This window comes from Lampetra planeri, chromosome 17, assembly GCF_965212315.1.
Source record: "Lampetra planeri chromosome 17, kcLamPlan1.2.h2, whole genome shotgun sequence".
NCBI lineage: Eukaryota > Metazoa > Chordata > Hyperoartia > Petromyzontiformes > Petromyzontidae > Lampetra > Lampetra planeri.
This window is the reverse complement of record NC_136123.1, coordinates 3,907,808-3,920,538: the sequence shown is the minus strand read 5'-3', so window position 1 is coordinate 3,920,538 and position 12,731 is coordinate 3,907,808. Positions and strand designations below refer to the sequence as shown.

Here is a 12,731-nt window from a genome sequence, read left to right as displayed (position 1 = left end):
AGCGGGAATCAAATTCGGGTCGCTAGGTTCATAGCGCAGCGGACAAACCACTGCGTCACCGCTCCCCACGTGCGGATGTGCATCCGCACACACGTGCAGTAATGTACACATTTGTTTTACTTGAGAAAAATGTTTAAAGTTACCCGTACTATACGTGAATAACAATGAACTCTTAATAAGCGAAAAACGAATTATTAATAACCACATGACGCACCGGATATTTACACTATCATAATATGAAACTAAACTACCGATAAATGTCTGCGAGCACAAGTTGATCATAATGTAACACGTAATTCACGTATAAAGATTTAACAAAACTTGTAAATGTATTTAATCACCTAATTTTAAAATGCTGTCAAGTACTACTCATCAAACTAATGTTTCACGTGCAGAGAATGTTCGCGATATTTAACTTTTTGTTTTTGTGCAGAAATGTTCCGCCGTGAATATGGCTTCCGAATGTTCATTACGTGTAGATCTCATGCATAGTAATTACAAGGGCTCCAATGTTTTAGCTAAAAGCTTTGTGCGTCACGATTGATAAATACCCTAATAGTGATGTCGCATGCCAAATGACTAATTTGCTCTCAAAACGTGTGGATGTTTCTCTGCTTCTTTTAATGGCCGGGCCAGGGTACAGAGGATGATGCGTGGCTGGGAATCTCACGGCAGAACCCCTTAAAATTATAATTGTGATCCTCAATCAGGTGTGGACTCTACAGTGTTGGACCTGCTTTATGATTAGATGCAGTTCTACCCCTATTGTTGATGACAAAAAAATAACTTTCCAAGCTTCTAACAAGTGCCTCTGTATCATAAACACACCCTCCAGTTCTAGATTTGAAGCTTTCGTGACTGCAAGGATTCATACTCTTTCGTATTTTTGGTAAAGTCGGTAAAGTGCTTGGTTCATGTACTGGCCTCCAAACCCGGTGACCCGAGTTCGATTCCCGCTCACAACCAATGACAGTGGCGAATATTTGAAATGGTCCTGAAGCCTCCCTGGGTCAAATACACCTTAAATGAGTAGCTGGTGCTGTGTGTAAATATTGGCACTGGGGAGACAAAGGCGGCCGGGCGTGGTGTTGGCCGTCCACGCCCTTTGTATGCCGTGCCCGCCTTCATAGATGCTCGCGAACAGCACTTGCCACAAGTCTGTTGACGCTTACGCAGGGAATCTTTGTCTTTATACTGACATCTTAAAACACTTATGCTTGCTTGTCATTTACGGTATTATTGTTGAATGTACAGTAAATGTGTTATGATATGCAACCTTGCTTTTTTTTAATACTAAAAACACAATTACATTGTAAAGAATACAATTCACCTCATGTTAATGTCTTCGACTTTTCCACAACAGACTTCTGATATTTAGCTTTTTTTGCAAGTATTTCACAACATGGTAGCATTTAAAAAAAATAAACACTATAGTTGATCTGTTAAGTGCAAACAATTACCTGGTACAAGTGTTGCGTTTTTATAACTGTTGGCAGCGAACAACGTTCCTTGTTATGTTATTTTACAACCTCCGAGGCTTTCTGCGGGGGATCAGTTTTAATCAGCAACAAGCATTTACAAGAAGAAATTCCTTCCGGATAAGAGCTCCACAATTTCTTGGCACCGATATAATTTCCCTGAGTGGTCTGGCATAATTTGCAATTGATGCGAAAAGCGATCAAACTACCAAACCATTTAATTCTAGATTTGAAGCTTTCGTGACTGCAAGGATTCAAATTCTTAGGTTTTTTCGGTAAAGTTACGTAGGTAAAAAATTATTTTATTTTACTTTTATTAATTTTAATTTTTTACCTACGTGACTTTACCGAAAAAAACCTAAGAATACCAAACCATTTCTCTGTCATTTGGCAAAAAAAGGCCCCATCACGAATGGGCAGAGAGATGAGCTTTGGTGAACCAAACCCATAGCAGGTCTGCATCCAATACTTCTCTGTATTCACATTGGATAATGCCCAGGGATGAACAAGTCTAAACGTATTCCCATGTGCAGCCAGTGCTGTGTCTGGCCAACTGACATGTATTAATTACCTTGCTACACAACGCTGTTCTCAAATTATAGTTATTGACATTAATTCCGGTGCTTAATGCCTTAATTCCAGAATTAATTATTGGGTAGCTTATTGCAAAACACTAAAGCCACTGGCTTCAGCACTCCTCAACACAGCTCCGATGAAAATTGCATCGCGCGCTCATTTTCGAAAGACGTTGCATGATGGGCGGTGTGTTGTAAAAGTCTCACCACACTCTCCATCTCATATAGATGACCGGACCACTCACGTGAAATTTGTAATATAGCTAGGCTATGAAATATAGAGCGAATGTATTTGGTTTGGATTTTTTTTATGCAAAAGCAATAGGTGGTCTGCATTGCCAGATGATCCTTCAGGAATGCCCACAGTCTTTCTTTTTCCTGCGATTGCAGCCTCTTAGGCTGCTTATCAGGTTGCCATCCCCATAAATTACATCACCGCCGTGGCTTTCCATTACTTTTCTTTGCAATTTGTCAAAACTGGGTGAAAAAGCTTTAATTTACTGAACTCCTTGAGCTGAAGACTTGACCAATTTGCCTTCGTATATATTTTTTTTACATATCCCAGCACAATCCCTGCATGAACAAAGACAATTCACTTATTCTAAAACTGGGCCAGGAAAACTCAATCTATGGATGATGAACAATGTATTTCATAGCGACGTGTAAATGAGCCCCTGCTCTGTGCTACTTTAATTCCCTTCACTGCTCTCAGTGGGGGAAAGTTATAGATGAAAGGTTTTCTCATGCTCTGGTTGACTTATAGCTAAAAGTGCTGTGCATCATAAAAAAAGTATTTTACCCCAGAGCCCCAAAGGCCATAATTATAATACTATGACAAACCAGCCATGAACTACTGTACATCACTGGCTGAGAATGTAATGTTCTAGCTCATATAAGTACAGTTCAATCAAAGTGGAAAGTAGGGCTGGCATTTAATTTGGAACCGATGATATCAGTAATTCTATTTATGATATTAAAAACACAATTTTATACATTATCTCATCTGGCCTGCGCATCAACCAATCCAATGCTATCTACTGTACCATATCTTATCGCGGTTAATCCTTTCGCTGCTCGCCGTATACATTTTCGCTTGTAATATTATTATTATATCTGGCTGCATGAAGGAAAAACAGAGACAAATCAATCTGCAAGGTCACTTTGCGTGGGGATCAAAGTGCCAGACTTGAGCAAGGCGACTTCAGCTGCCAAGTTGAGACTTTAGAACAGAGAGCGAGCAAAAGGCAAAGAGCCTTGCCTTGCCATCATATGGGTGTCCTTCTCGTGTCTGGCTGAGTGTGGGTGCCAAAAAAAGGGTTAATGTGTCTCCGTGCATTCAAGGAGGCTCAACAGATTGCCCCAAGCATTCACTTCCAGCTATGCCTGATATCAAGCAGGGAATGTGGTTGTGGCAAATAATTGAACAGTTTGGAAAGGAATACTTCAACCTTTCAGAAAAAAATTCTAGGTCAGTGATTTAATTTTGTACCTATATATATCCCCACACACGTAGTAGATATACCGCGTGTTTTGTATTAAATGCAATCCTATAAAATGTCACTTGCAGTATAATATGTCCACAGAATATATCACCATTGGTGATGTGACTGCAATTTTATCATGTATTGCCGTGATTGGTAAAGGAAGAGACTCTCGAAAATAGATGCATGTTCTAGGGACGTATAGCTTTATAAAGGTTCTTGTGTGCAAGAAATTTCATTTTCTGTTGATTTTCTTTTTGCCCATATATCACTTGAATTAGTCACACAAGGGCTGGTGAAAATATATTGAGAACCGGATAATTCCAGTTTACATACACTCACAATCACTTCTTATTTTTGAACGCGCTAACTATTTGGATATGAGAACTTTAAAGGGATACATAAACCACGTGACCACAGCGTGATCCTAATTCGACGTTTTAACGTCTGCAGTATCCTGTTCTTAAAAGTTTTGTGACCGCTTTTTATCCACATTAATTCGTCGCGCACATGAAGGCACACGTGAAGAGGCCTGTGGAAAGGATCGAAGCAGATGTCCTCGAACACACGGCTCTCAGGATGCATAAAGTTGAGTGCCGTGCAAAATACGCTCGCGAGGAAGCGCACTGCTTGATGTAAACATGAAAGAAAAAATAAACACGCGCAAAAAGAACATTCTTCATCCAACAAAAAAAAGGATTTGCATTCTCCCGTAGTTTCACAGTCGGGTGGCGATGGTGCCATGTGCATTGCCGATTGAGTGATGTGCGTGTCTTTTTTTAGAATTTGCCAAATGAGGATTATAATGCCAGCGCACAACGGTCCAGTCACATGGAATGACATCAGTCGATCTTAAATGTCCACTGTGAACAAACAGCCAACGCGCTTGAACTGGATGTGTTCACAGATTAGGCAGTCCTGGGTGGGGCAAGGAAATCATTCTCAGTGGCAAAATTTTCAAATTTATTTGATTATCCATAATACAGGGGTATTTTTGGGTTAGATCACGTAAATTTAAATGTGTCGCTAAACCTGCCACCACCCGACACAGCCAATTAGTAAGGTTTGTCACGTAAACAGAACGTGCCAATTCGTCACTAGTACAGCACACCGGTGTGTTGGAGAGCAACATTTACAATCTGAGTACGACGTTTCACCAGTAATTACAACCAGTATCATCAGGGAGCAGCCAGATTTGTTCATATCATTAAATCGATATGTCCACTTTTTGGTACAACATGTGACGATGGTAGCAGCAAAAATGTAACTTGCTTCACAGCTCACAAGTGACATAAGCATCACAACAGGTAGCGACCTAACTCCTAGTCTGCCAATCTTGGGTTGTTTCCAACAATTTGATGCGTGCCATATTCACAGTGGAAGTTCTTCTCACGGATAATGAAACCTCCTCCCTGCCACAAGTGGTGATGATACATCGGCAAAATGTATAAAAGAAATGGGATTTCGACTGCGCAAGTTTTGGCGGTAGTCCCGAATGGCTCTCTGATGTGTTTTCCGAGCATACTGCATGTGGCTTGGCGTGAGGTTCAACATTGCACTCGATGTGCTGAGAGCTCTCAGCAGGTTAAGCGAACTGTCAGACATCATCATCATCATCGCTTCTCATGCTGGGAAATTTCTTCAGGAACTTCTTTAGCATCGGAAGCTCCCAGCACGGAGAGCAAAAACTTCGGGCGTTAACGCCGAACACCCAGCACAACCCAAAAAAAACCCACACTGGATAGAGCGAAATTTAATTTATTAAAAAAAAAAGTTTTTTTTATAAAAAAAAAAGTTTTTATAGTTTTTTTTAAATAAAAAAAAAGAGTTCAAAAGAGAGCCAGCAAAAAGTCCGCACCTGCTGTCGAGAGGGATGCTCACGAGCTCCCAGCTCTCACGCAGGTGCAGAGGCTCGGGCGCTCGGAAGGGCTGCACGGACACCTGCCGGGATCCGCGTCGCTCGCGCAGGGAGCTGCGTGCTCCCAGCGAGTTGTGGTGCGCGGGGGCAACGGAGGAGGCTTGCTGCTGCTGCTGCTGCTCCAGCTGCCCCGACGCGCGCCGGCCGTGCTGCTGCTGCTGCTGCTGCAGCCCCGGTGCCTTGTGGTGCTTGCTGGTGGCGGCGTGGGGCGCGTGCAAGGACTGCTGGGGGCTGGAGGTGTGCGGCAGGTGCTGGCTCGGCGCGTGGACGAGCTTGTGTTGAGCGCGCTCGTTGGGATGCGGTGGCAGCGGCGGACGCATCGTGGACGGCTGCTGGTGGCTGGATGGAGTCAACGGGTCTGAGAAGCGACAGGAGCAAGGGGATGGTGGGGACGGTTGTTTTCAAACGCTGGGCTCTTAATGTAACGGAGTTCATGTATATATTTTTTTTATTTAAAGCTCCCGCACGAAAGTATGTATTGAAAATTAGTGAGCTTCTAGATTTGAAGCTTTCGTGACTGCAAGGATTCATATTCTTAGGTTTTTTCGGTAAAGTCACGTAGGTAAAAAATTAAAATTAATAAAAGTAAAATAAAATTTAAATAAAATAAAAATCACGACGTTTCGGAGGCAACACAAGCTTCCGTCTTCAGGTGGAACTTTTATTAATTTTAATTTTTTACATACGTGACTTTACCGAAAAAACCTAAGAATAAATTAGTGAGCTGACACGCTAAAAGATTGTCAAAAATACTGTTTGTGTTCTACACCCAATACTTCGTGACAGCTCCAACCATGACTATAAAATTAACCTTCAGAACTTGCCAGCAAAGCCGCACGAAAAAAACGTTCACATTATAGATGCTCATATAGAACTATACAAAGACAAGATCCCCCGTATAGACTTAATAGACTGTTGGGACATGTGCTGTTAGGGAGCACCTATGAAGGCCGGCACGGCACATGAGGGGTAGGTGGCCAACACCACGCCCGGCCGCCTTTGTCTCCCCAATGGCGATGTTTCTACACTGCGCCAGGTACTCATTTGAGGCTGAGTCGACCTAGAGGAGACCTATGACTGGTTCAGATAATCGTCTTGAACGGGAATAGAACTCGGGTTGCCAGGTTCGTAGCACAACACGCTAACTGCTATGCTACCGCTACTCTCTAAGAACGCAACATACGTGACAGACAGCGATATAGTTTTATTGTGAGATACTTAAAAAAGTCACTTTAACTAAAGTACTCTTGTTTTAACCTCATCTATACGTTTTACTTGAATGACAAAAACCCAGGTTCGTTTTAGGAGTTATTAAAGTGAATAAAAAATGGTGTGTGAACCGTTTGTAACTGACTGTCCTATATACATACTGCATGTGTAGAGAAAGATGCTCTTATTTGTATTCCGAAAGTGATATCAGGACCACTTTAAACCTATAAATACGGAATCACAAAACAAACAAAATGCTTAGGCCTAGTGTTAGTCCACTGCCTAAGGCATACATTTATGAAAGTAAAATAGGCCTCACTTTAAAGGTGCTTGCCTCAAAGGCTGGTTTTCAAAACACTAAGACCACTTTGTAAATATGGACCATTGATCTTCAGAGGAAAATTAAAATAGCAAAACATTTCAAATACCTTAAGTGTCACCAATCTATGTTTTGTGCGGCTATTATTTTTTGTTGAGAAATAATATAATTCAATTGCTGTCACAGAATTCCAAGCGCGTCCTTTATTTTCCCCAGGAGCCGAATTCATTAAATTGTTTTGTTTAAAATTCATAAACCACCTGGAAGGATTCTCTGGAAGGCATGTATATAACTTCAAATACACAAACAAAAATCTAAATTCAGGCAGAAGTCACCACAAAATTTGAATTTCCCATGCATATCATCGTTTTATTTTAATGCTGCTGTATGTCCAATGTTTTATTTTTTTACAAAATTAGACATTGTATACGTAGGCTTTGTTTTGGGTTAGATCGTTGTGCAGGTACAATGTTCACCACCCAACAGAGCCAATCAAAGCCAGTTGTCATCGGTGTGAATATGCCCATTGATTGTGGGGTTTTCCAGCAAAACCGGAGGAATGTTAAAAAGCCAGCTGAATCTTAGACATTGTTGTCCTTTAAATGGAGATTACACCCAGCATCATCAGGTGTGAAAAAAAGCTCAACTGTCATGTGGGAGCTGAAAATCAAATAAATTTGCCCACGTGACAACTTGATCTGATTTGTTCTGTAAGGTGGTGAAGGGGTTATCAAAAATAGATTACATTAGACCTACACAATTTAACCCAAAATAAACTAATTATGAATGAAAATTGTAAATATGCATTCCATATAAACCATGCTTGCTCTCCTGTAATGAAAATACAGATAGACGTACCATTTCAGAAGCAATGGGGAAATTTACTATCAAATAACAAAGCAAATGGATATCAGACTGACCAGCATTGACGTGACGATTGTGATTAATTGTCCATCTATGCTCATTACTGTTACTGAAAAATCCCTCTGCACATGCCCACAGAAGCAATTTTTTATTAATCTTGTTTATAATTTATTACTCTGCCTGAACCGTCGCGTACAGGAAGGATGCTTCACAACCTTCACCAATATTAGACTACCTGCCACTTGTCACTTGATATAATATTTTCCTCCGCGCAGCGATTTACATGTTTAAAATTTTTTTAAAGTAGGATCTTCGCAACATGCACGTTTTTACTTCAAAGTAGTCAACATAATTAAATAGATTCAAATGTATTCCTCGTCGGTAAACATTGTTTAGCATTTGCAAACTCAAATCGGTGCGTCTAGAAGGCAGGGCATCAATGCCTTGGCTGAGAACAAAGCTCCATTTTTAGCATCATATTTCTCTTAAAAAATGGCCTTTACCAAACAGTCATCCATCAACGCGACAGCGCTCGAGATCAGGTGCAGGTAGAGGTTAGATTAGGCTGCATAATGTGCGCAATACAAACGGGCCGCCGCACATTTATATCCAAAATGAACCACTTTGCGGAGTACACGGCAAAAACACAAGTTAGAGATGGAAACTGAAATTGCTACTGATGGGGGGAGATTTTTTAGTTTTTTTCGCACACACTTTGTATCAATTAAATAAAACAATTCACGCTTCTCATATCCTGCTCTTGACCAGAAACGTACATAGTCATATCAATATAAACTTACATACAGCATCAACCATACTGGCTTGAACACCGCAAGCCAGCCCAGACACTGTGTGTTTGGCAGAGGTCGCAAACGGGTTTTGATTCCTTACCCGTACCCGTACCCTACCCGAAAATGAGTGACAAACGGTTACTCACCAGTGACTCACGGCCTACCCCGTACCCGTACCCGGCCGCACCAGGGTCGCAAACGGGTACCCGTACCCAGCCGGGTACGGGTAGCCGGGTATCGGGTAGGGTACGGGTATCAGGTACCCGGTTGCGACCTCTGGTGTGTGGCAGATATGATAACTTCAGCTTGAAAGCCTATGCTTTTCTTGCCACTACAAAGAGTTTATTGCAACTCTTATTTAACTGCATGGACAATGCTCGTTTCCTAAGTGTCGAATGCTGGACACTTTCTGCAAACCAATGAATAACAAAAACCAATGTGTGAGCTGATGACAAGCGTCGCATTCATACACTGTTCTTAGAGGTCGAATGCAACAACAATGTTAGCGAGGCTACAAGTGAAAGCAAAGCTGGAGAAGGAGTAAATTAAATATGAGTGATGGCCGATAACACCCACACCTGACGGCTGAAATTGAAATCCATTTCTGATGAGACAAGATAATGCACCTTGGTGTCTTTGTAATAATAATACGAATAATAACCATACATTACGTCTCTTTGTCCATCCACTGCTAGACGAAGGCCTCTCTAAGCTGTGTCGGGCAGGGGGGTAGTTTGATCATACTTCACTCTGCTGGTAAGTGTGGGTGGGTGAAAGGGGTTCCCAGGTCCACTTCAGATATCGCTCGCTAAATGCGGTTAGCTGTGGCCAGGAGTCAAACTCAGGGTGCCGGGTTCACAGAGGAGTGCACTAACCACTGCTCGCTGCGATGCTTCCACAGAGACCACAACTCAATTATGTGACCCGCATAAACGTTAGGTATCATTTTTAGGAAGGATAGTCAGCATAACAATGTTTTTATCTTAATATATGCATTGTGTGAGCATGCACTGGGTTGATTAAACCTCGTAGAAATGTAGGGGATTTTCGATGTCCTTTTGCCAATAAAGTAATTAAAATTTAGTTTCCTTAAATATGAAGTAAAAGGTAAATTCCTGTGATTAATGAAAAAAGAGACAAATAAAAAGTGGTACAATTGTTCAAAATGAGATAGGTATTTCATGTACGTACTATATATTCTGCACTAAAAAATAAAATGGCTGCGTATTGTGGAGGGAGTGTGTTCATATTACATAGCAGTAAACAATTCAAGTTGGATGTATGTTAATACAGTATTCATACAACATTGCACACGCCTATTTCCATCTGAAGAAAATATGGACTTCAGTAAATTGTGATCTAAATAAATGTGAAAGTTTATTTTGCTAGTACAGACCCTTGGCAGATCAGCGCCATAGGCAAATGTGTGTAATGAAACCACTGAACCCCATATCCCAAACAGAGTATAATTTTACAGATTTCTTGCCAAGCGGCAAATGGAAATAAAACATATGACAACAATAAGAGACTCAAAAGCTTTGGCTTGCTGGCCAAGCTTTTTTCTAAACTGCGATGCTCTGTGCATATATGAAAAAAAAAATGCTTAATTGAATATGGTTTCCAGGCACAAAGAACAGACCATTATGGTCTCTTCAATACAACAGCAGGAGAGCAGGGCCCCGCATCTGTTTCCAAGCTACAAACAATATTACACATTCAGGTTCAGTCATCGATTTACAAACATCACTGAATGAAAAGTGATGGGTATTGGACAAAAGGCTTGCCGTCTTGTATTGCTGTAAAATTGTTTTTCCTTACAAACTCCGGTCCTCTGTCATGTCCAATGCTTTAATTGAAGCACTTGCTCCCCTGAGAAATCGCGTGAGTAACATACGTGCACAATTAACATAATTGTATACAGTGTGTACAGACTATAAATATGCGTAATTTATTTCTCAATGAATTATTATTACAACTTCCACAGTAATGTGTTCATGCATTTAACATATATGCAAGCACGAAAAACGGCATTTATGTGAAACTTAGACTGCTTTCACACTTTTAACACGCCATCAATTCCAACGTTAAGCTCTATATTGCACTTATCATATTCTCAGGATTTTATAAGACACACCTTTTTCCACCTGAATTATAAAGTAAACGTTGGTGGTGCGTCTTGCAATCCAGCAGGTGTGTGTGTGTGTGTTGCGGGAGCAGATTTATAGAACTTTATTGACACCGCGTACACGTTTTTAACGCGTATGACTTTGAGGAGCATCTTATAATACGGCGATTACAGTAATTATCTTCTCCAAACACCAATTGTCTTCATCTTTACGTGGAACCCGGGCCTCGGAACACATTAAAATAACCAATTGCATAAACACCAGTTATATAACGGCAGATACGATTGAATTACTTTCCTGGCTAACAAGACGAGCCAAAGGGAGCATTTGGCAGGCAGAGCCTGCTGCCGCCACTGCCCACAGCAGAGTCCACGACACAATCTGAGAACGACATCGATATCGGGGCGTTTGATGACTCACTGCTACCTCTTGCAGGCATTTATTTAAACTTGGCCACTATCACAGAGGATCGCCTCTTGGTAAAGGTGCTCCTTCAATCGAGGGAACAGATGGCAATCGATGAGATTATGGTCTGAACTATGCGGCGAAGAGGGGGGGTCGGTAGGTGAGGATTCTCTGAGCGTGCTCTGCAGGGTGGCCGTTGATGGATGGCCCCAGTGAGGACGTGAGCTGTCGTGCACTTGCAATGCTTAATTTCTAGTTGGGGGGGGGGGGGGGCAGGGCAACACGACCAATAAAAATTAACCCGTAAAACAAAGTTTTTCACTATAAATCCTTTTTATGCGTGGCATGGGTTTTATTTTATTATTCATTTCTGTTTTTCTTGAGTAAGAGTATTCATTTTTATCACATTGGTATTTTAAATAAAATATGAAAACAAATTTTTCCTAAAAAGTGGAAAATTTTGGAAACATTTTTTCACGAAAATAAATTGTCATGCACAACGAGTCTATGTGCAAAATGTCAGCTCGATTGGATCACGGGAAGTGGGTTAAAAAACGACCGAAAGAATGGCACGGTCGTAAGCGCGCAAGCAAGTGAACTTAATATAAAGGATTTAAAAAAAACGCGTGTCTCTGTGTATGTGGGGAGATGCCCTCCTCTTCGAGGGGTGCACCTGAAGTGTCCGTGGAAATTCAGGTGTGTGTCCTCGCAAAGCAATACTAAATCGTACGATTAACAGCGAGGTGCAAGCCCTGCAATTGCTTGCTCACCCCACCGGCAAAGACTTTCAGTTGCAGGGAGTATACCCGTTTATAATGCTGGGTGAAGGGAGGCAGGAGGGATTCCAAACCATTGTACCATTGTTTCAACTGCCATGCCAGGATATCGAACTGGCAACCTCTCACATGGAGCAATGTTTGGCTATTCTGTCCATAAGTTTGGGTGCTATTTACCAAAAATCTGGCAGCCCTGGTAACCACTGTGCCAACACCCCACCTAAAAAGAAATCTCATAAATACTGAAAAGAATGGTGCATTTGGATGGTTTCACCCCTGCACAATATTTGGAATTGAGTCACTGTCAGTGCAATCTACTCATTACGCTTGCAGGCATCACATTTAGCTGGATTTTTAATAGTTGCAAATAAACTCGTACCACACATAAGTAATGCGTACAACTGGCATAGATTATTGTGAAAATTATTTGATATCCATCACATGACATGATTGTGGGCAGATTTAAACACCAATAACCCCGGATGATAAATTGACACTGAAATAATGTGGTGGCATTAAGAAACATACTATATATTATGGCCTGAGAGGGATACATGTAATCTGTCCAATGGATTTTTTCGTAACGGCCCAAATGATGGGACCTGAAGAAAAAAAATCCTTTAAGTCGATGTTGACAATAAGAGGTTGATAATTGTACAGGTCGACATAAAGCTACGCTGATGTGCTTATCCATTTAAGAATTCCAATATCCTGAAATTAAAATAGCAGCCATCTGTATGAAGAATAAAATTCTAAATGTTTGAGCACCACTGACATTGTCACCCACGC

At 41.2% G+C, this 12,731-nt stretch overlaps 1 protein-coding gene across 3 annotated transcripts in view; it reads right to left on the bottom strand.

Annotated features, from left to right (window-relative positions):
* Positions 1-12,731, bottom strand: part of LOC144723278 (teneurin-3-like) — a 469,866-nt gene that overhangs the window by 207,546 nt on the left and 249,589 nt on the right. For all 3 annotated transcript variants that reach the window (XM_078601881.1, XM_078601882.1, XM_078601883.1), the window contains one exon: positions 5,393-5,810. In XM_078601881.1, the coding sequence (XP_078458007.1) occupies positions 5,393-5,810 (418 nt within the window). The remainder of the gene's footprint in view (positions 1-5,392; positions 5,811-12,731) is intronic.